General features: G+C 34.8%; 1 protein-coding gene across 7 annotated transcripts in view; it reads right to left on the bottom strand.

Moving 5' to 3' along the window:
- B3GNTL1 (UDP-GlcNAc:betaGal beta-1,3-N-acetylglucosaminyltransferase like 1) overlaps window positions 1-20,107 on the bottom strand; it is a 147,640-nt gene that overhangs the window by 79,776 nt on the left and 47,757 nt on the right. For all 7 annotated transcript variants that reach the window (XR_011166154.1, XR_011166155.1, XM_069076626.1 and 4 more), the window contains one exon: window positions 15,457-15,552. Coding sequence is in view for 5 of the 7 variants with exons in the window: in XM_069076626.1 (XP_068932727.1) it covers window positions 15,457-15,552 (96 nt within the window). In the remaining 2 variants the exon portion in view is untranslated. The remainder of the gene's footprint in view (window positions 1-15,456; window positions 15,553-20,107) is intronic.

Raw genomic sequence — 20,107 nt, 5'->3', positions numbered from 1 at the left:
TATATATATATATATATATATATATATATATATATATATATATATATGTACATATACACACACACACACACACACACACACACACACACATATATATGTACATGTGTATATATATAGGTGGGTGTATGTGTCTATATGCATATGTGTGAGTACATGTATACATAGAGGGCACAGGGTGAGATGAATGTGAAGGGATGATATAAAAAATAAAATTAAGAAATGAGAAAGGAATATATTGAGAGGAGAGGGGGAGAGATAGAATAGGGTAGAATATCTCACATAAAGGAGGCAGGAGAAGGCTGTTACAGTGGAGGGAAAGATCAGGAAGGTGAAAGGAAATGAGTCAACCTTACTCTCACTGGATTTGGTTTAAGGAGGCAATAACATACACACTCAATTGGGTATCATCCTATAGGGGGGAAGGGGAAAAGGGGGAGAGGACATTTAGAAGCAAAACACCTATAAAAAGGGACAGAGTCAAAGGAGAAAACAGAATAAATGGGGGATGGGATAGGATCATTATAACTTCTATGGAAATGTTTTGCATAATTACACATGTATTACCTGTATTGAATTGCTTGTTTTCCCAGTGGGGAAGGATGAGGTGGGGAGAAAAGAGAGAATCTGGAACTCAAAGTTTTAAAAACAAATGTTAAAAAATGTTTTTACATGCAACTGGGAAATAAGATATACAGGCAATGGGGAATAGAAATCCATTTTGCCGTACAAGAAAGTAAGTGGAGTTTGGGGGGGATATAAAATAAGGCAGATTAGGGGAAGGGGTATTCAGTATGCTTGCCATCTTGGGGTGAAGGGTAGGGGAGAGACGGGGAGAAAGTTTGTAAATCAAAATCTTGTGGAAATGATTATTGAAAACTATGAATGAATGAATGAATAAACAAATAAAAACATAATGCAATCAACTCCAAAACACCCTACTTTTAGATGAATCAATATTTCTTGTCACTGTAGACCCAGGTTTTTCTATTCTGCCAATTGCTTCTACTTTTTAGGTCATAAATTGTGCTTTCACAATTTCTATTTCTTTTTTAAGCCATTCAGGATATCTGCTTTGGTTCCCATCCTCTCTTGAGAATCTCTAGGTCCTCTGCCTTATCAAGTGTTAATTGATTTTTCTTGGTGTTGCAGCATTTATTCACACATGTCTGGACTAATTTAGATTATTTGGAGGCTATATTACCTTCTGTTATTAATTAATATTTCTGTTATTAAAACATTGATTTATCTGCTTATGTTCAGGTCTTTATCTGAATTTTCTTCCTTCTGAAATTTTTGGTAATATCACTCTTTTTCTATAGTTGTTTACTTTCTGACTCCTCTTTTAATTGGGGTTTCCTTTTGTGAGGGAGGGGGTTGTAAGGGAAAGTATTATGGGTCAGAGATTAACTTCTTTTGCTATAAAGTATTATAAGGTTCTTGGTGTCTTAGATTCTACAAACAGCTGAAACTGATTTATCACTCGCATATAAATAAATTCCTATTTTGGAAAGGCTTGAAGACTGGAGAAAGGGTATAGCCATTCATCTTATCAATCATGTATCCTGAAGTTCTACTGATTTAAAAAAAAAAATCTTTACTGATTTTTTTTTTACTGATTTTTTACTTGTGAGATGTGGTATAAGATGGTGGAATAAGCCTAATTTTTTCCAGACTTTCCTAAGTTTTTCCAAACTACCTTACCTGCATTTCGGCTTTCAATTTTCCAAGAAGTCCTTGTCAAATACTAAGGTCTTTTCTTTGACAGTTTTTGGTTTGCAATTTAAAGAATACTGGATTTTTGAGGATAATTATTTCTGGTTTTTCTTTTCTAGTCTGTTCCATTGATCTACTTTTTTTAACCAGTACCAAAACATTTTTAAAAATTTATTTTATTTCTAATATATGGAATAAATTAAGCATTTCCATAACACAGTACAATAAAAAAGATGATTACACATGAAACTACAAAATCTACTGTGCACAACTTGCTATTCCTTTCAAATAGGCAACAAAATTATCATATTTCTTTTTTCCCCTTTTTCTTACCATTGAATTAATAAATAAAACTAAGAGTTGGTGTTATGAAAAAAAAACAAATAAAGTAAGTAATTGGTTAATTTGATATTTTTTAAAAAGAGAAAACCTAATCACTAATATTAAAAATAAAAAGGGTTAATATACTACTAACAAAGATGAAATTAAAGCAATTATAAAGTTATATGCCAATAAATTTAACAATTTAAGTGAAATGTAATAACATTTACAAAAATATAAATTGCCTAGATTAGCAGAACTAAAAATTGAATATCTAAATAGACCTATTTTAGAAAAAGTAATTGAACAGGCCATAAATGAATTTCCTAAGAGAAAATCCCCAGGACCAGATGGATGTACAAGTGAATTCTACAAAATGATTTTGATGATAACTTTATAACCTAATTTGAGGTCTGGTAGTGTTATTAGCTTTATTCCTACCTTTTAAAAAATTATTTCCCTTGATATTTTACATGTGCAATAAGCAACTGGTGATGCCAGGGTACAGCTCTGCATAAACGCTGGACATGGAAATCATTTACATAGATATGATAGTTAGACTCATGGGGATTGATGAGGTTACAAAGAGAGTATAGAGGTAAAAAGATGACCTATAAAAGAACTTTGAAGAAACTCAGTTAGGAGATGTGATATGGATGAAGAGCCCCTCAAAGAATAATAACTGAGAATAATTGGTGAAACAGGTAGCAAAACTAGGAGAGAATAGTGTCCAAAAAAATTGCCAAGTGGAAAAAATTTCCAGAAGGACTGGTGTCAAATGCAACAGAGAGGTTTAGAAAATTAATTCTGAGAAAAGACCATTAGAAAAGACAATTATTATAGGTTTACTTCCCTGTTGTTTTTCTAAACATTTAAATGCATATTCAGTTCATTAATCTTTACTTTTTCATTTTGTAAATATGTGTTTATAGGGATATAATTTTTCCATTGAGAAATTTTCTTACCTGCTTTCCAGAAATTTTGGTTATTGCTTAATATCTATCTTTCATTTTTCAAAGAATTACTGATTGTTTCTATTTTTCTTTGATCCTATTGTTATTTAGGATATCATTATTAGGTCTTGTATCCAAATATATCGTTTCAGCTTCCTGAATTGATTATTTTCTTTATGTAATGACTTCTAATGATAAGTTTACTATTTTTGCTTTTTTTACATTTGTTTGCAGTTTTGTTGTGCCTAATGCATGGTCTATTTTTATTCAAATGCCATATGATAATGAAAAATATGTATATTCTTTATTAGCCCCTTAAAGAAGATCCACAAGTGATTTAGCTCTAAATTAGCTTATCTAGTTCAGGGAGATACATTAAAATATTCTGCTATTGTAGTCTGAACAACCTATGTCTTTTTGTAATTCAGTTAATTTTTTGAATATATTCAAATGCTATTACATCTAATGCATATACTTAAAACTAATAGTGACTTATTGTGTATTGTTCCTTTAAGCATAATGAAATTTCCTAAATTGTTGATTTTGTGAATTTTTAGCTTTCCTTCAGATTATATTATGATCAAAATTTCTGCTTTCTTGTATTCAACTTGAGGAATGCATTTTATCCAGCTTCTCACTGTCTTTCTTTGCTTTTTTGGGGGGCAGTCTTTGCCTTTTAGATGTGTTTCTTGTATATAACAGATAATGGGATATTATTTTCATATCTATTCTGCTATATTGGATTGTTTAGTCTAATAACATCTGTACCACTTTTTTTTTTATAATAGTAAATACATTCAAGGGCAAAATCAAAATAAAAGAGTGAGAGGAAGCAAATGAGCTTAGCTTGCCAGTAACCCTTTTTCACAATGATCTAGAAAATTCACTATTCCAAATTCTAATTGGGTAAGGTAAGAAAAAGTCACAGTGAGACATTTTTCTCTAGGCCAAGACACATTAAGGAGACAAAGTCGGCTGTGGGCAATGGAGAGATGCAACAAATGCAACAGGGAGGTTTAGAAAATTAATACTAAGAAAAGACCATTAGAAAAGACAATTATTATAGGTCTACTTCCCTGTTGTTTTTCTAAACATTTAAATGCATATTCAATTTATTAATCGTGACTTTTTCATTTTGTAAATATGTGTTTATAGGGATATAATTTTTCTATTGAGAAATTACCTTCCCTGCATTCCAGAAATTTTGGTTATTGCCTAATATCTATCTTTCATTTTTCAAAGAATTATTGATTGTTTCTATGATTTTTCTTTTTGGTCTAGCCAAAAGTGCCATAAAGCATTTCAGTGCCCAGGGACAGAAAAAGGGCCAAGACAGGGCAATAGGGAAGGTAGCACCAGGGCAGAATGAGATCCCAGGAAATACCTGAACTAGAGGTACAGGAATGGGTTCCATCTAATAGGTCTTTCACCCATTACTCAGCTCTGAATTGCAGATCCAGGGCAGAGAGGAGTGGTCACAAGCATAGGCCCTAACTGTATAATGAACAAGGAACAAGTTCTGAAAACACAGGTATGTGGTTCTTATCACAAGAGGAGAGAAATAGTTTAGTTCTAACCTTCAGTCTAGCATATCAGCCTGCAATGAATAGCCAGGGCAGAAGTCCTAGACCAAGGGGAGGCTTTTAGTTCAGTCACTCTAAACCTGCAGAGCCTCACAGATGGCTAACAGTGACTGTGTCCAGCAGTAGTCTTCCAAAACTCAACCATGCAAAATCCACAAAACCGAAATTTGTGTAAGAAACTTGCTTAGCTCAGATAAAGAAGGGCAGTGAACTGACTTCTCCCAAAATCACATCACTTTAAGAATACTGAAGGCTTGCAGGACCCCAGGTTGAGATGTGAAATCAGCAGGACATAAAAGGAAACTAGCTCAGGTTAGATAATCCTTTCAGAAGTGTGTAAAGCCTAGCACTAACATTAAGGCTAAAATCAAGAAGCAGGTTGGAATAATTAACAAACAAACAAAAAAAAGAACCTCACCATAAAGAGCTACTAGTGATAAGGAAACTAAGACAAATACATAAGAAGAGAATAACTTTTAAAATATTTACATGCAAACTCTCAAATAAAAATGCAAGTTGGATACAAGTACAACAAGAATTCCTAGAAGACTGTGATATTGTTGATATTATGAATTTTTAGTTTTCCTTCAGATTATATTATGATCAAAATTTCTGCTTTCTTGTATTCAACTTGATGAATGCATTTTATCCAGCTTCTCACTGTCTTTCTTTGCTTTTTTTTTTTTTGGCAGTCTTTGCTTTTTAGATGTGTTTCTTGTATATAACAGATAATGGGATATTATCTTAGAATTAAGAAAACTAGTTAAAATATAATCTTAACAAACAAATAAAATCAATGGAAGATAAGAAAAGAGAATAACTACATGGAGTAAAAAGAAAAGGAACAAATCCTCACAGAAGAAAATTACTCTGTAAAAATTACAATTGGCCTAATGGAAGCTAATGAGTCTATGAGACAAAAAAAAAACAAAGTCAAAATTTGAAAAAAATAGAACAAAATATGAAATATTTCATTTAAAAAAAGGACCTGGAAAACAAATCAAGGAAAGATAATTTTAGAATCATTGTACTTCCCGAAAGTCATGAATCAAAAAAAGAGCCTAGATGGATTTCAATGTCATAAAAGAAAACTACCCAACTACCCCTAGAACCAAAGAGCAAAGTAGAAATGGAAAGAATCCACAGATCTATTCATGAAAAAATCTCTAAAATGAAAACTTCCACTCACACTATAACCCAAATCCAGAGCTCCCAGATCAAGAAAAATATAGTGCAAGCAGTGAGAAAGAATGAATTCAACCACAAAAAAAACCCAGTCAGGATCACACAAAATTTAGTGGCCACCACTATAGAGAATTGGAGAAGTTAGACTATCATATTCCCAGAAGGCAAAGGATCTAGGATTATAACCAAAAATAATTTACCACAATCCTACAGGGGGAAAATGGATTTTTAATGAAATAGAGAACTCCTAAGCATTTTTGATGAAAAGACCAGAACTAAATAGGAAATTAACATATAAACACAAACTGAAAGAATCATGAAAAGATAAACATAACTGAGAAATTATAAAATAAACAGGAAGAACTGATTATATTTTTATATGGGGAAGAGATACAAATAACCCCTTAGAATTTTATTATCACCAGGAATTTTTAAAGGAATCTAATTAGAAAGAGGCCCTGGGTGTGAATTATTTTGGGGTGATATCAAAAGAAGAATGGAAATGTGAGGAAAAGGAATGCACTGGGAGAGAGGGGAAGGTAGAAGACTGGAGAAAATTATCTCACAAATGGAATACACAAGGAGAAGTTTATAAAATGGAGGGGGACATATGGGAGAACAGGTAACATTCAAATATTAACTCTCATCTGAATTGGTTAAAAGAGGGAAGAATACATGTACACAGTTTGGCATACAAATAAATCTTGCCCAAAAGGGGAAAGGGAGGGGAATAAGGGAAAGGTGTAGAAAGGAATAAAAGGGAAGATAAATTAAGAGAGATAGTAGTCAGAAGCAAAACAGATCCTTAAGAGTGTGAATGAGAAAAAAAAGAAAAAAGATGATATGAAAATAAGATGGAGAGAAACAGACAGTTAGCAATCATAACTGTAAATGTAAATGGGATACATTTACCCATAAAATGGTCAAGAGGATAGCAGAATGGATTACAAACCAAACTCTAATAATATGCTGTTTACAGGAAACACACAGTGTTAAAATAAGGTTGTAGAGCAGAATCTACAATGCTTCAGCTGAAGTAAAAAAGAAAAGGGTAGCAATCATGACCTTAGAAAAAACAAAAGCAAAAACAGACTTAATTTTAAAAGATAAACAAGGATACTACATTTTTCTCTAAGGTACCACAGAAAATAAATATCAATATTAAACATACATGCATCAAACTGTAAAGCATCTAAATTCTTAAAGGAAAAGTTAAATTAGTTACAGAAGGAAATAATAAAAATATAACAGGGGAATAATATAGTAGGGGAAAAGTTGTAGGGGCTGTGGGAACACAGATAGTTTAATGCACTTTTAGTCAGAGCTGTGAACTAGGCCAACCATTCTGGAAAGCAATTTGAAACTACATTTAAAAAGTTGTGCACACAATTTAACTCCAAAGAGATCAAAGAAGGAAGAAAAGAACATACTTCTTTTTGTGATAGCAAAGAACTGAAAACTAAGGAGATACCCATCAGCTGAGGAATGTTAAGTTTTGAATGTTAAGAATTCAGCTGAGGCTGAATAAGTTATAGTATATAGGGGAGGCCAGGTGGTTCAGTGAGTAAGAGCACTGGCCCCAGAGTCGGGATGACCTGGGATCGAATACTTAGCACCACACCCAGAAATAACTGGCCGTGTAACCTTGAGCAAGTTACTTAACCCCAATTGCTTAAAAAAAAAAAGTTATAGTATGAACATGATGGAATACTATTGTGCCGAAAGAAATTATGAAAGGGATCATTTCAGAGAAACCTAGAAAGACTTGTACAAACTAATACAAAATGAAGAAAGCAGAAAATGTATACAATAGCAACAATCTTGTAAAGACAATCATTTCTGAATAACTAAAGAACTTTGACCAATGTCTAATCACAATTACGAGAGATTCATGATGCTACTCATTCCTGAACAGAAAACTGATGGTCTCAGTACAGGTTGAAGCACACTTTCTTTTCTTTCTTTCCCAATATAACTAATGCAGGAAGTTGCTTTGCATGACTTTGTGTTTGTGTGTGTGTGTACACAGTCATAAATGGGGGTAATTTACTTCATTATTTAGTCTTTCCTTGGTCACTGTATTTATCAGTTATGCTGCTAGTGTTAAGGTATTTACAAATTAAATATTCTGCTCTTTTGTCAATTTTTCTTAGAGATGATTTTTTTCTTGAAATCAGTCTTTTTTATTATTAGTAACAGCATTTAAAAAATTTAAATAGGTTTGGTACTGGTCAAATAAAGGAATTAATAGAACAGATTAGATATACAACATATATATATATATAAACAAATATAGTAGTAGCATAGTGTTGGATAAACCCAAAGTTCCCAATTATTAGGATAAGTTCTCACTATGTGACAAAAATTGGTGGAAATGTAAATGGACAGAAACTATGTTTAAACCAATACTTTACATTATACACCCCAAATGAGCTCCAAATGGATTCATGAGCTGGATATAAAAGGCCATAAAAAATCATAAAAAAAATTAGAGGAGCAAGGAAAAAAAATAGCTTTCTGATTCAAGGATGAGGAAGAGTTCATGACAGAAGTTGGAAACAATTTTAAAATGTTTTTAATATCCAGAGACAAGAAATGGAGTGTCTTCTTTGTGGAAAAACAATCAGGCCAATGTCACTGGATTAAAGAGTATATATCAGAGAGTAAGGTATAAAAAGATTGGAAGAGTAGGAGGGGGCAAGGTCAGGAAGGGCTTTGAATGTCACAGTCTGTATTTGATCCTGGAGGCAATAAAAAGTCATTGGGGTTTACTGAGTGGGGGAGAGGTGACACGATCAGACTCAACAGTTGAGGAAATTCATTTTAGCAGCGGAATAGAAGACAGATTAGAATAGGGAGAGATGAAACAGGGAGACCCATCAGTAGACTCTTACAATAATTCAAGAAACGAGGTGATAAGGGCCTGCATAAGAGTGCTGGTGGTGTTAGAGGAAAGAAGGGAGCATATTTGAGAGACATATTGAAGGTGAAATTGATGGGCCTTGGCAAAAGATTGGACCTAGGGTGTGAGAGTGAGGAATCCAAGATGATTCCCCTACTCCAATACAACCTAAAGTGATTTTTCTAAAGTGCTGGTACAACCATGTCACCTCCCTCCTCAATAAACTCCAGTAGCTCCCTATTGCCTGCAGGATGAAATATAAAATCTTGTCTTTAGTTCAAAATACTTTATAACCTAGATCCTTCCTGCCTTTCCAGAGTCTTCACCACATGCTCTTCTATCCAATGACACTGGCCTGGTTGTTCCAGTAGCAAGACACTTAATCTTTTGATTCTGGACATATTTAATGGCTACCCCCATACCTGGAATACTCTCTTTCCTCACCTCTGCCTACTGGCCCACCTTATTTCCCAACTAAAATATCATTTTCTACAGGAAGCCCCTCTTAATTCTAGTACCTTCCCTTTGCTATTTCCTATTTGTCCAGTGTATACAGCTTGTTTGTATTTATTAGTTTGCATGCTGTCTCCTCCATTAGACTGTCAGTTCCCTGAGACCAAGGACTGTCTTTTCCTTCTTTTTTGTATCCCAAGTACTTAACATGGTGCCTGGCACATAGGAGGTGAACATTCATAAATGTTTACTGACTAACTGACTTAAAGTCCTCCGAAATATATCTAGAGAGCTCAAATTTCTAGGAGCCAAGATGGCAGAGTAAGCCACAAACCACTGCATGTCTCCCATACTCACCTCCAAACAATTATAAAATAGAGCCCCAAAATAAATCCTAGAACAGCAGAACCAGCAAAAAGACAGTGAAGCAATCTTTTAGCCCAAGAAATTTGGAGGATAGGCAGGAAAGGTTCATCTCACTCAGGTGAATGAAAAAATGAAAAAAAATGTAAAATACCCCATGGGAAAAACAAGTGACCTGGAAAACAGATCCATAGGAGTGACAATATCAGAATTATTGGACCACCTGAAAACCATAATCAAAAGGAGGACTTAGACAGTATCTTTCAAGAAATTATCAAGGAAAACTGTCCTGATATCCTGGAACCAGAGGGCAAAACAGGCATTGAAAGAATCCACCAACGACCTCAAGAAAAAGATCCCAAAATATAAACCCTAAGGAACATTACAGCCAAATTTCAGAACTATCAGGTCAAGGAAAAAAAAAATTAAAGGATCAGAAGTCATGTAACATGATATTCCGGAGGGCAAAGGAGCTAGGCCTACAACCAAGAATCACTTACCCAACAAAATTAAGCATAATATATCAAGGGAGAAAAATGGTCATTCAGCAAAATAGAAGGATTTCAATCCTTCATAAGGAGAAGACCAGAACTAAACCAAAAGTCTGACCTCTAATATCAAAAAAAGTAAACAGGTAAAAAGGGAAAAGAAACTACAAGGGATTCAATAGAGCTAAACTGTAAATTGTTTACATCCCTACATGGGAAGATGATATTTGTAACTCTTAAAATTTTATCACTAACAGTACAGCTAGAAAAAATATACATAAACAGAAGATACGGGTATAAGGTGAACTTGAGGGAATGACATAAAAAAATTTAAGGGATGAGAAAGAGGAGTGCAATGTGTACACAAGAAGGGAGAGGTAGAATGGGATAAATTGTCTCACATGAAGAGATGAGAAAGACCTATTACAGTGGAGGGGAAGATGGGACAGTGGGTGATGGGCATTGCTTAAACCTTACTCTCAACAGTATTAGCTCAAAGAGGGAATGAGATACACAATCAGCTGGATATAGAAATATGTAATGGGGGAGAATGACAGAAGGGAGGGCAGATCAGGGGAAGTGGTAGACAGAAGGAAAACACTGGTAAGGTGGGAAAGGGTGAAAGGTGAGAGAGGAAAACAGGAGGAAGAACAGGATGGAAGGAAATGCACAGGTAGTAATCATAACTGTGAATGTGAATGGGATGAACTCATCCATAAAACAGAAATGAATAGCAGAGTAGATAAAAATCCAGAATCCTACAATATGTTGCTTACAAGAAATACACTTGAAGCAGAGAAGTACACAAAGAGTAAAGGTAAGGGGCTGGAGCAGAATCTATTATGCTTCAGCTGAAATTAAAAAAAAAAAAAGCAGGGGTAGCAATTCTGATCGTAGACAAAGTAAAAGCGAAAAATAGACCTAATTAAAAGAGATAAGGAAGGAAATGTCTGGTATGGCCCTGGTAGACTGCCCAGGTTTCACAAGCACACAACAATGAAGTCAGCACAATGGCTTTATACACTTTCAATCTGGTAGTCAGTCTAATACCTCTTCTCTCCCACATTTTCCTTTGGAGTCTCCCAAACCCTGAGTTGGCTCTGGCAGTGAATGCATCAACCTCATTATCAATGTGTACATCCCTGGAAAGTACATTGCCAAGGTAAGTGAACTTTTACCTACAACATTCAAAATTTCTTCATTTGCTGTAACCAGTGCTTCCACATATAAAGTGTGGTGGTAGCTGATTGAACACCTGTGTTTTCTTGATGTTAATTGTTAGGCCAAAATTAGCACAAGTAGCAGAGAATTAATTCATACTTTGTTACATCTCAGCTTCAGAGCACTCAACGCAGCCTTTAAAGCTGAGATGCAACAAAGTATAGATCCCAAAGAAATCATAAAAAAACGGAAAGGACCTGCATGTGAAAAATATTTATAGCAACTCTTTTTGTGGTGGTAGAACATTGGAAACTGAGGGGAGGCCCATCAGTTGGGAATAGTTAAACAAACTGGCATATGAATGTAATGGAATACTATTGCACAATAAGAACTAATAAACGGCAAGATTTCCAACAAACTTTGAAAGATTTGTACACACTGATACAAAATGAAATGAACAGAACTAGGAAAACATTGTACACAGCATCAGCAACATTATATGATGATGAACTATGAATGACTGAACTCTTCTCAGCAACACAATGATCTAAGACAAGTACAAAGTAGTCACAAAGGAAAATTCTATCCATACCAAGATAAAGAACTAATAGACTCAGAATACAGATTGAAGCATATTTTTTCCACTTTATTCTTCCTCATGATTTGATCTGTTCTTCTTCTACAACTGTGATGAATATGGAAATACGTTTTTCATTACAGCACTTGTCTGAACTATATCAAACTGCCTACCATTTTCAGAAGAGGAGAGGGAGAAAAATCTGGAACTCAAAATCTTGTAAAAATGAATGCTGAAAAAATTTTCAATTGGAGGAAAAATAAAATACTATTTAAATTTTTAAATGCATATTGAAAAAAATAAAATCTTAAAAATATTTATAAATATATAGGGCCTACATCTCAAGAGGGAGCCTCTGGCATGAGAGTATTACTTTCATTGTAATATGACTGTTTTTCTCTGTCTTATCTCCTCAACTGAATTGTAATCTCCTGGAGGATATATCTCTTACTATTCCCAATTTTGGTGCAATACCCTAAATAGGCTCTCAATGTTTCTAGATGTATTCTATTTTTACAAATAAAAACATTTTTTAAGATTCAGAAATATTATTCTGCTACATTCTACTAAAACTAAGGGTCAAAGTGACTATTAAATGTTCACAACCTTTGGTTTAGAGATCTTACTGATACATCTAAATACAAAGGAAGTCAAAAATAGAAAGAGAACACTATATTCAATCAATATAGTAGTAGCAACCCTTTTTCAAGGCAGCTAGGAAAAAAGTGAGTTCCTATTATTTGAGGAATGGCTTAAAAAACCGAAGCACATGAATACCACAGGTATATTATCATGCTTTAAAATTATAAACAGAACTCAGAGAAACATGGGAAGATCTGAATGAATTGATGTAGCACAAAAAAAGCAGAAGCAGGAAAAAATATATACAATGATTAAAAGAATGTTAATAAAAACAACAAAAAAATGAAACCAAAAGTTTGGTAATTATAATGACAAATCCTGGGCCCAGAGAAGAAATGAGAAAATACTTCTTCCTTTTCTTAAAGAGATGGGAGACTATGGGTGTGGAATATTATATGTGGTATTAGATGCATTTTAGCCATTATTTTTCTTTGTAAAAAAGTGAGCTCCATTCAGAAATGACTGAGATGTAAAAGCTTAAAAGGCATCAATGAAAACTTTGTGATAAAAAAATTAAGCATTTTATATATAGCACAAAAATAATTTGGATTAAAAGGCTATGATGTGGTAGAAAGAATTCTATTGGAATTCAGAAAAATTAGTTTCTAGTTTTAGCTCTAAATAGGTGTCTGACTTTGGACAAGTCATTTCAGCTCTCCAAACTTCAGTCTCATTATATGCAAAATAAGGATGTTGAAATAGATAATCTCTACGGACCCTTCTAGCTCTATGACTGTGAAAAAAGTTTCTTAAAAGCAGAATCAAGATCCTAGGTCTGTGCCCTTCCCCTCATATCAAGTAAGGAGCTCAGTGTACCCATTCTCTTTCCCTATCAAAATTTATCCCAAGTTTCGAACTTGAGATTGAACTGAAATTAATTTCTACTAAGAGATTGGAAATAATTTACAAAGTGTGGATAGTTAGGAGCTGTTATAGAGCAAGACATGTAATAATTGCTAATAGAGATCTGATTCTTAGGTTCCTCTGAAAGGCAGGTGGAATCCTGGAGACATGCTCCTAGGTTGCTGCTGCCATAACTAACTTCTCTCTCTTCCCTGGTTTTAGCAGACTCACTTTCTGCAGGAAGGGCAGTGAGCCTGGCAGTTAACTCATCTCCAACTTCATAAATGTTACAATTTCAGAAAAATCAAAAGAAAATTATCAGAAAAAAATTTGAGGATACTTTACCTAAAGGAATGAAGCCTATAATAGTATTTCACGCCACAGCTAGCAGTTAGAAAGAGGGTTTTGTTTGTTTTTGTGTTATACTGTCTTTTGATGAAGGGCAGGAGGGGTGTGAGGTACTGGTTCTTCTGAAATCATACCCAACATTTTACCAGTAACTATCCAAGCACCACTTTCTCCTCCAGTTAATAACTAAGAACTGACACTTTTAATTTTATATACACACACACACACAAAAGATATTTGTAATTATTATATAACAGAGATAGAGCATGGAGAGCTGCCCTAATTATATACTTTGCTTACAGCTGACTACACATGGTTCAGCACTTGAAAGGACTTGACACTTGGGTTAGAAGCTTAAGTGGACCCTTGCAACTCCCCCTTGCACAATGACAGCATCAGGGAACAGGATGCCCTGTCATTTTAAAAGGACAGAAAGTTTCTGGTGCTCTCTTTTGTTCTGACTCTAGGATGTGACAAGTAGCAATTCTCTTACCATGGTTTTCCTACAAAGAATGGGGAAGAGGTGGAACTTTTCTTCTCATGCCAGACATGTGGCATCTGCCACACACAAGGTACCTAAGCAAAGGGCTCGGCTAGGGAAGTTGTGCGTGAGCCTTGAGGCCCCTAGCTATCTTGTCTACTTTGTGTTTCCCAGCTGTAGATGACTGAATGGTGATCCTGAAACTTACACATCCAATTTTGAAGTCAATTTTGTGTGTTCAAGAGATTAGAGATTCTGACAGCAAGGAGAGTTTCTGTATTGGAGAGAATCTCACTGACAGGAAAAAGGAGTTTAGTCCCAGGCCTGTATTGCCAAAAAAACAAATTCTCTGGAGGGAAGTGGTTAGACAATGCAGAACAAGGTGATATTCAAAATGTCTATTTAACAGTCCTACAAAGTACTTCAAATTTTAGTATTGACCTTGAAGAAGAATATAAAGTTATATTATTACTTTATCCTAGTATAGTCTTTCTGTTAAGTATTTCCTCTGTGTATTTGAAATAAATAGCTGCCCCATACCTGATTCATATTGTATATTATATACCTTTCAACTCCCATTTTATGGAGAACCTAGATTTAGGATATTTTTCCCTGAAGCACCCTGGTGAGACCACAATGAGCCAAAAAGTTTGAGAAGACTAATTTTTATTTAGGTGATCATGCGCCCTCAAGCCTGAAGCTGATTACCAAAGGCAAAGGTCCTGAGCAGAGGGCCTCTTAATGAAGAGGCAGAGTGCACAGAAACCCAACTCCTTGGATCCAGCAACAATTTATAGTTGCTATAATTGTTTTTTTTTTCTTTTTTTTGTTATAATTGTTATATCTCATTTAAGCAGGTCTCTCAGATCCCCATACCCTGACTTTGAAAAGTCTCTCAATTTCTTTCACCTCACTGTGTCTTGATTTCCTTATCTATAAAACGAGGGGCCTAGACTAAATGACAGGAGGCCTCTTCCAGTACTAAATTTGTGATCCTATGAAAGTGATTTGCCCAGGGTCATACAGTTAATAAGTGGTTGAGCTGGCCCCTGAATCCAGGTCTGCCAAGTATTATACTCTTTTCACATTATGTTATACCAGACACACAGTCTACCAAAAGGTGAAAAAGTAGCTTGGGAAATGAAATGACATTGTCTTCTAGTAGATGATCAAGTGGAAACTAAGCTAGAGAATATAAAACTTTCACTGTTGGGGCGGCCAGGTGGCGCAGAGAGTAAGAGCACCAGCTCCAGTGTCAGAATGACCTGGGGATCAAATCCAGGCTCAGATACTTAGCACCACACCCAGAAATAATTGGCTGTGTAACCTTGAGAAAGTTACTTAACCCCAATTGCTTAAAAAAAAAAAAGCTTTCACTGTGGTACAAAATTATTTTCTAACCAAAAGCATTTAATGAGGTGTTTTCTTCTTTTAGGGACTTACCTTACCACTCTCATCAAATTTTCCAACTTGGGAAAACCATTCATGGGAGCAGAACCAGGTAGGCATGATCACTGTTGGTCCATAAGAAGTAAACACCTATGAAACATGGTTAACATTAAGAGAATTAATGACGGAGTTTCATTTCATGTGTGTGTATATATGTGTACATATATACACGTATATATGTATTCACACACATATATACATACACTTATAGTATTCATTAATCAACAGGCATTTGTTTTGTACCTACTATGTGCCAGGCACAGGGGACTTTAAGACAAAAATGAAATCATATTTGCTCTCAAGAAGCTTACATTCAAACAGTATCATTAGCATCCATTTCTCACAACATTTCATAAAAGAATAAGTGGATTTCAGTTCATCTTTAGGAATATTAGAATTAGAAAGGATTTTAGAGTTATTCTAATCCCTTTCATTTTACCATAAATATATCTAATACCTTTCATTTTACTATAAAGCATTTTGTAAATGTGAACATGAGAAAAATTGAGACCCAGAAAGATGGGAGTCATTTTTTCAGAGTCACAGAGAAAGTTAGTGGTAGGGCTGGAACGAAAAACTAGGTCATAAGGCTCCTTTTCAAATGATAATCATAATTCTAGTTTTAAGCAGCATATAGGGACTAGAAGACCTGGTATACATATAGAGAACTCTTAGGTAATAGAACTTTAATTGATATAGGGTGGCCTCTTCCATTTACTTATAGTCTCAGCTGCCTAGAGCATTGAGAGATTAAGTTTGCTCAGGGTCACAGAGCTGGTATGTTTCCAAGGCTGAACTTAAAAGTCTTCCTTGTTTCAGGGTCAGCTCTCTATACATTCTATACCATACTACACTCTAGTGCTAGCAAAGTTCAGGCTGCATGAAATTCTTTTTAAATGATGGGTGTAAAAACTAAAAAAGAATCAACAAAACTTTTTTTAAAATAAAGAAAATTTGGGAAAAGAAAAATGCACATAATCCTAACCACATTCCCTTATATTCAGTATCAAAAACTAGCTTAAAAAAACTTTGAAAGAAGAAAAATGCTGTGGCAGGCAATGTGAATATACCCACTCATTTTCTATCTTGCAAACCATAACCACTTCCACAAAAAAATCATACATAATAATATTTTTTGCCTTAAACATCTCACACCCAATCAACTAGTAATAAGAATTTCCAAATATACAACTATTATGAAGTAAATAAAATACTCATCCAAAAAAGGTTATATACTGCTAGTATACCTAGCAGTATCACAGGGTAAGCAGCAAGAGCCTTCAAGAAAATCTTTTGCAAACCTTAAAAAGATTATTTCAGAAAAATAACTTCAGTGTTTTAGATATATTGAAATATCAATTTCTTTCTTATTTGAATCTAGGGGAACCAACAGAATGATAGTGGTTGATTCAACATCACTCTATATTCTCTACAATGTCTTTTGTCAACTGTTGTCATTAGATTCTATTTTTCCTTCCTTCTATACCAGTTAACAGATACTTATTGAGGTCCCAAAACTTAGCACTGTACTAGAAATACATCTGATTGGTCACCAAGTCCTACTCAGTATTACCCAAATTTGGCCCTTGTTTTGCCATCACCCTAGTCCTATCATTACAAACCTGGATCAAGTGGCATAGTGGATAGAGAACCTTTGAGTTAGGAAGATCTGGGTTCAGGTACAATCTATAAACTTGGGCAAGTCACTTAATCTCTCAGGGCCCCAGGCAATTATTTAAGATAAACTGAAAAGACCTTATCTTCTACTACTTTGTATATCTCCTGAGGTCACATTTTTTAGAAACCAAGCATTTATTAAGCACCTATTGTATACACGTCAGGCACTATGCTAAAGACATTACAAAATTAAGTGTGCAATATAGTTTATTAACTCCCTACTCAATACTTTTTTCATTCGTGTACATAGCCTTTCTGAATCATACTCCACAATAATTAATTTTTTTTTTTTTGCTTTTTGGAGGGTAACTAGGATTAAGTGACTCGCCCAAGGTCACACAGCTAGTTTTTATGTTAAGTGTCTGAGGCCGGATCTGAATCCAGGTCCTCCTGACTCCAGGGCCGGTGCTCTATTCACTGCATCACCTAGCTGCCCCTGCGATGATTAATTCAGAGTAATTTCCCTTAGTCCAAATTCTGTCTGCATATACTTTTATTCCACTTCTCATACATCATAGCATTTGAAAGATGGTAAGGGACTTCAGAGATCCTAGACCAACCTCCTTATTTTACAGATGAGGAAACTGAGGTCCAGGGAGGCAAAGGGACTTACTTGTTATTAGAGTAAGAGTCAGTCATCTAACCCAGGTTTTCTAACTCTAAATTCGATTCTCTAGTTGTCTCCCTAATTACATTCATCCAAGAAACATTAAGGGACTTTACTTTCTTAAGATCCAATAGACAGAGAGAAACAGATGGACACATACATAAAGTATTCAATAAATACTTTTTGGATTCAAGTGCACTGAGCTGTTCTTTTAATTGTAAAAAGGATCAAAGCAATAATCTTTTTAAAAACTAAGCACCTCTAATAAATAATAAATAAAACCTCCTCACCTCTAATATCATCAAAAAATTCAACAAACATGTCAAATGCAGAAAATGTACAGAATACTGTGCTAAATGCTGTGAGATATATAAAGTTTATATAAAAGGTCTTGTGGAATTTATAGTTTAATAGGTATAATGAATTATACTCAAATAACTATAAAACAAAGTAATACATAATCAATAAATAATAGAAGAGGCAAAATAAATGTTTTGTGAGGTCTGACAAGGAAAAGAAAACTACCAAAGCAAGGGTTCTTAACCTGGAATCCATGGAACTCCAAGGGTCCGTGGATAGACTTCAGGATTGGGAAGTGGAGGGGGGAAGAAGGAGAAGCCTAGTTTGTAAACTTGAATGGAAAAAAACTACATATTACTTTTCATTAACAACTAATTGAAAAATTAGTATTTTAATTATGAATTTAAAAAGGAATATTATTCCAAGAGTGCATCTACATGTTTCACTAAAATGTTAAAGGGGTTCCCAACACAAAAAAGGTTAGGGAACTCCTGAGCTTGGGAAGCCAAAGACAGTTTCAAAATTCAATTCAATAAACATTTATTAACTGGCTGCTATGTGCCAGGTCCAGTGCTAAGTGCTAGGGATACAAAAAGGTGAAAGACAGTTTCTGCCCTCAAGGAGCTTACAATCTAATGGGGGAGACAACTTGCAAACAAACATATAAAAAGCATGGATATACACAAAGACAGGATAAATAATAAATAATTAAAAGAAGGAAAGCACTGGAATTAAGAAGGTTTAGGGAAGGTTTTCTGTAGAAAGTGGGATTTTAGGTGGGACTTAAAGGAAGCCAGGAAGGGCAGTAGTCAGAGCAAAGGAGGGAGAGTATTACCAGCAAGAAGAAAAGCTTGGAGCTGAAAGGTTTCTTGTTAATGATGCAAAGCATACATGTTGAGGAGTAAAGTGTAAGAAGACTGGAAAGGTAAGAGAGGACTAGGTTATGAAGGGCCTTGAATGACAAAGAGAACAATTTGTCCAACAGGCAACAGGAAGCCACTGGAGTTTACTGAGTCAAGGAGGTGACAAGATCAGACCTGTATTTGAGGACAATCACTTTAGTGGCTGAATGGAGGATGGATTGGAGTGGGAAGAGACTTGAGGCAGACAGACCCACCAGAAGGCCATTGCAATAACCCAGGCAAGAGGTGATGAGGGCCTGAACTAGAGAGGTGACAGTATCAGAGGAAAGAAGGGGGCATATTCAAGAAATGTAGCAAAAGTGAAATTGATAGGCTTTGGCAACAATTTGCATATGGGTACAGTTGGCATTCAAGTCAACAGGAACTAGAAGATGGCTTTGTGGAAACAAATTTGTCCTTTCTAGTTCTGACCTTCTATGACTAATTTTTTCTCCCTTGCTTTCTTTTTAGTGAAAAATCCTTTTGATTTGCTTTATAAGACTCTAGTTAAATATATTTTTACTTAGGCATTCCACTCCAGCCAGGAGGCCATCATTCCTATATTTTAAGCCATTGTTTAGAAATTTAAAACCTCTTCTTAGACACCAACTTCCTACCCAGCTGTTCATATTCTAAAAATTTCTACAAAATTCTACAAATACCCTCTAAGGTTTTAAATTTCTTACATAAGACTTCATAATCTTTAGCAAAGCTTCCTGAATTAATTCTAAATTAATTAATTTCTAAATTGATCTTTTTTGTATATATAAATCACAAAATAGTGGAATTTAGTAGCAGACTTGACAGGCCAAAAGAGTCATAGGAACAAAGAAGGCACTGTGTTCTATGAACAAAGCAGAACTTCAGTAGTTCAAAAGAGACGTGGGATGAGCAAATTTAGACATCTCTACTCCAAATGTTCATATAAACTATTTGTGCCTGACCTGTGGTAGAGCCATCTAAATGTATGTAGTCTGGTCAGCCAGTCAGACGCACTATACCTGCCTCCAACGTAGTACTGTCATTTTGGTCCTCTTTTAGAACAAACTCTATGATCTCCTAAGGAATAATATTCTTTTTTTAAAAGCCAGAAAGTTTCAAAGTGAAAACAAAAAGTAAAACTATATAAAGAGGCATAGGAAATACTGACCTGTTGAAA

Source organism: Petaurus breviceps, unplaced genomic scaffold (genome assembly GCF_028583685.1).
Source record: "Petaurus breviceps papuanus isolate PSGF00001 unplaced genomic scaffold, PetGlider_PUasm1.0 90925, whole genome shotgun sequence".
In the NCBI taxonomy this organism is placed as follows: domain Eukaryota; kingdom Metazoa; phylum Chordata; class Mammalia; order Diprotodontia; family Petauridae; genus Petaurus; species Petaurus breviceps.
Note: the sequence above shows the minus strand (reverse complement) of the source record. Positions and strands in the feature narration are given on the sequence as shown.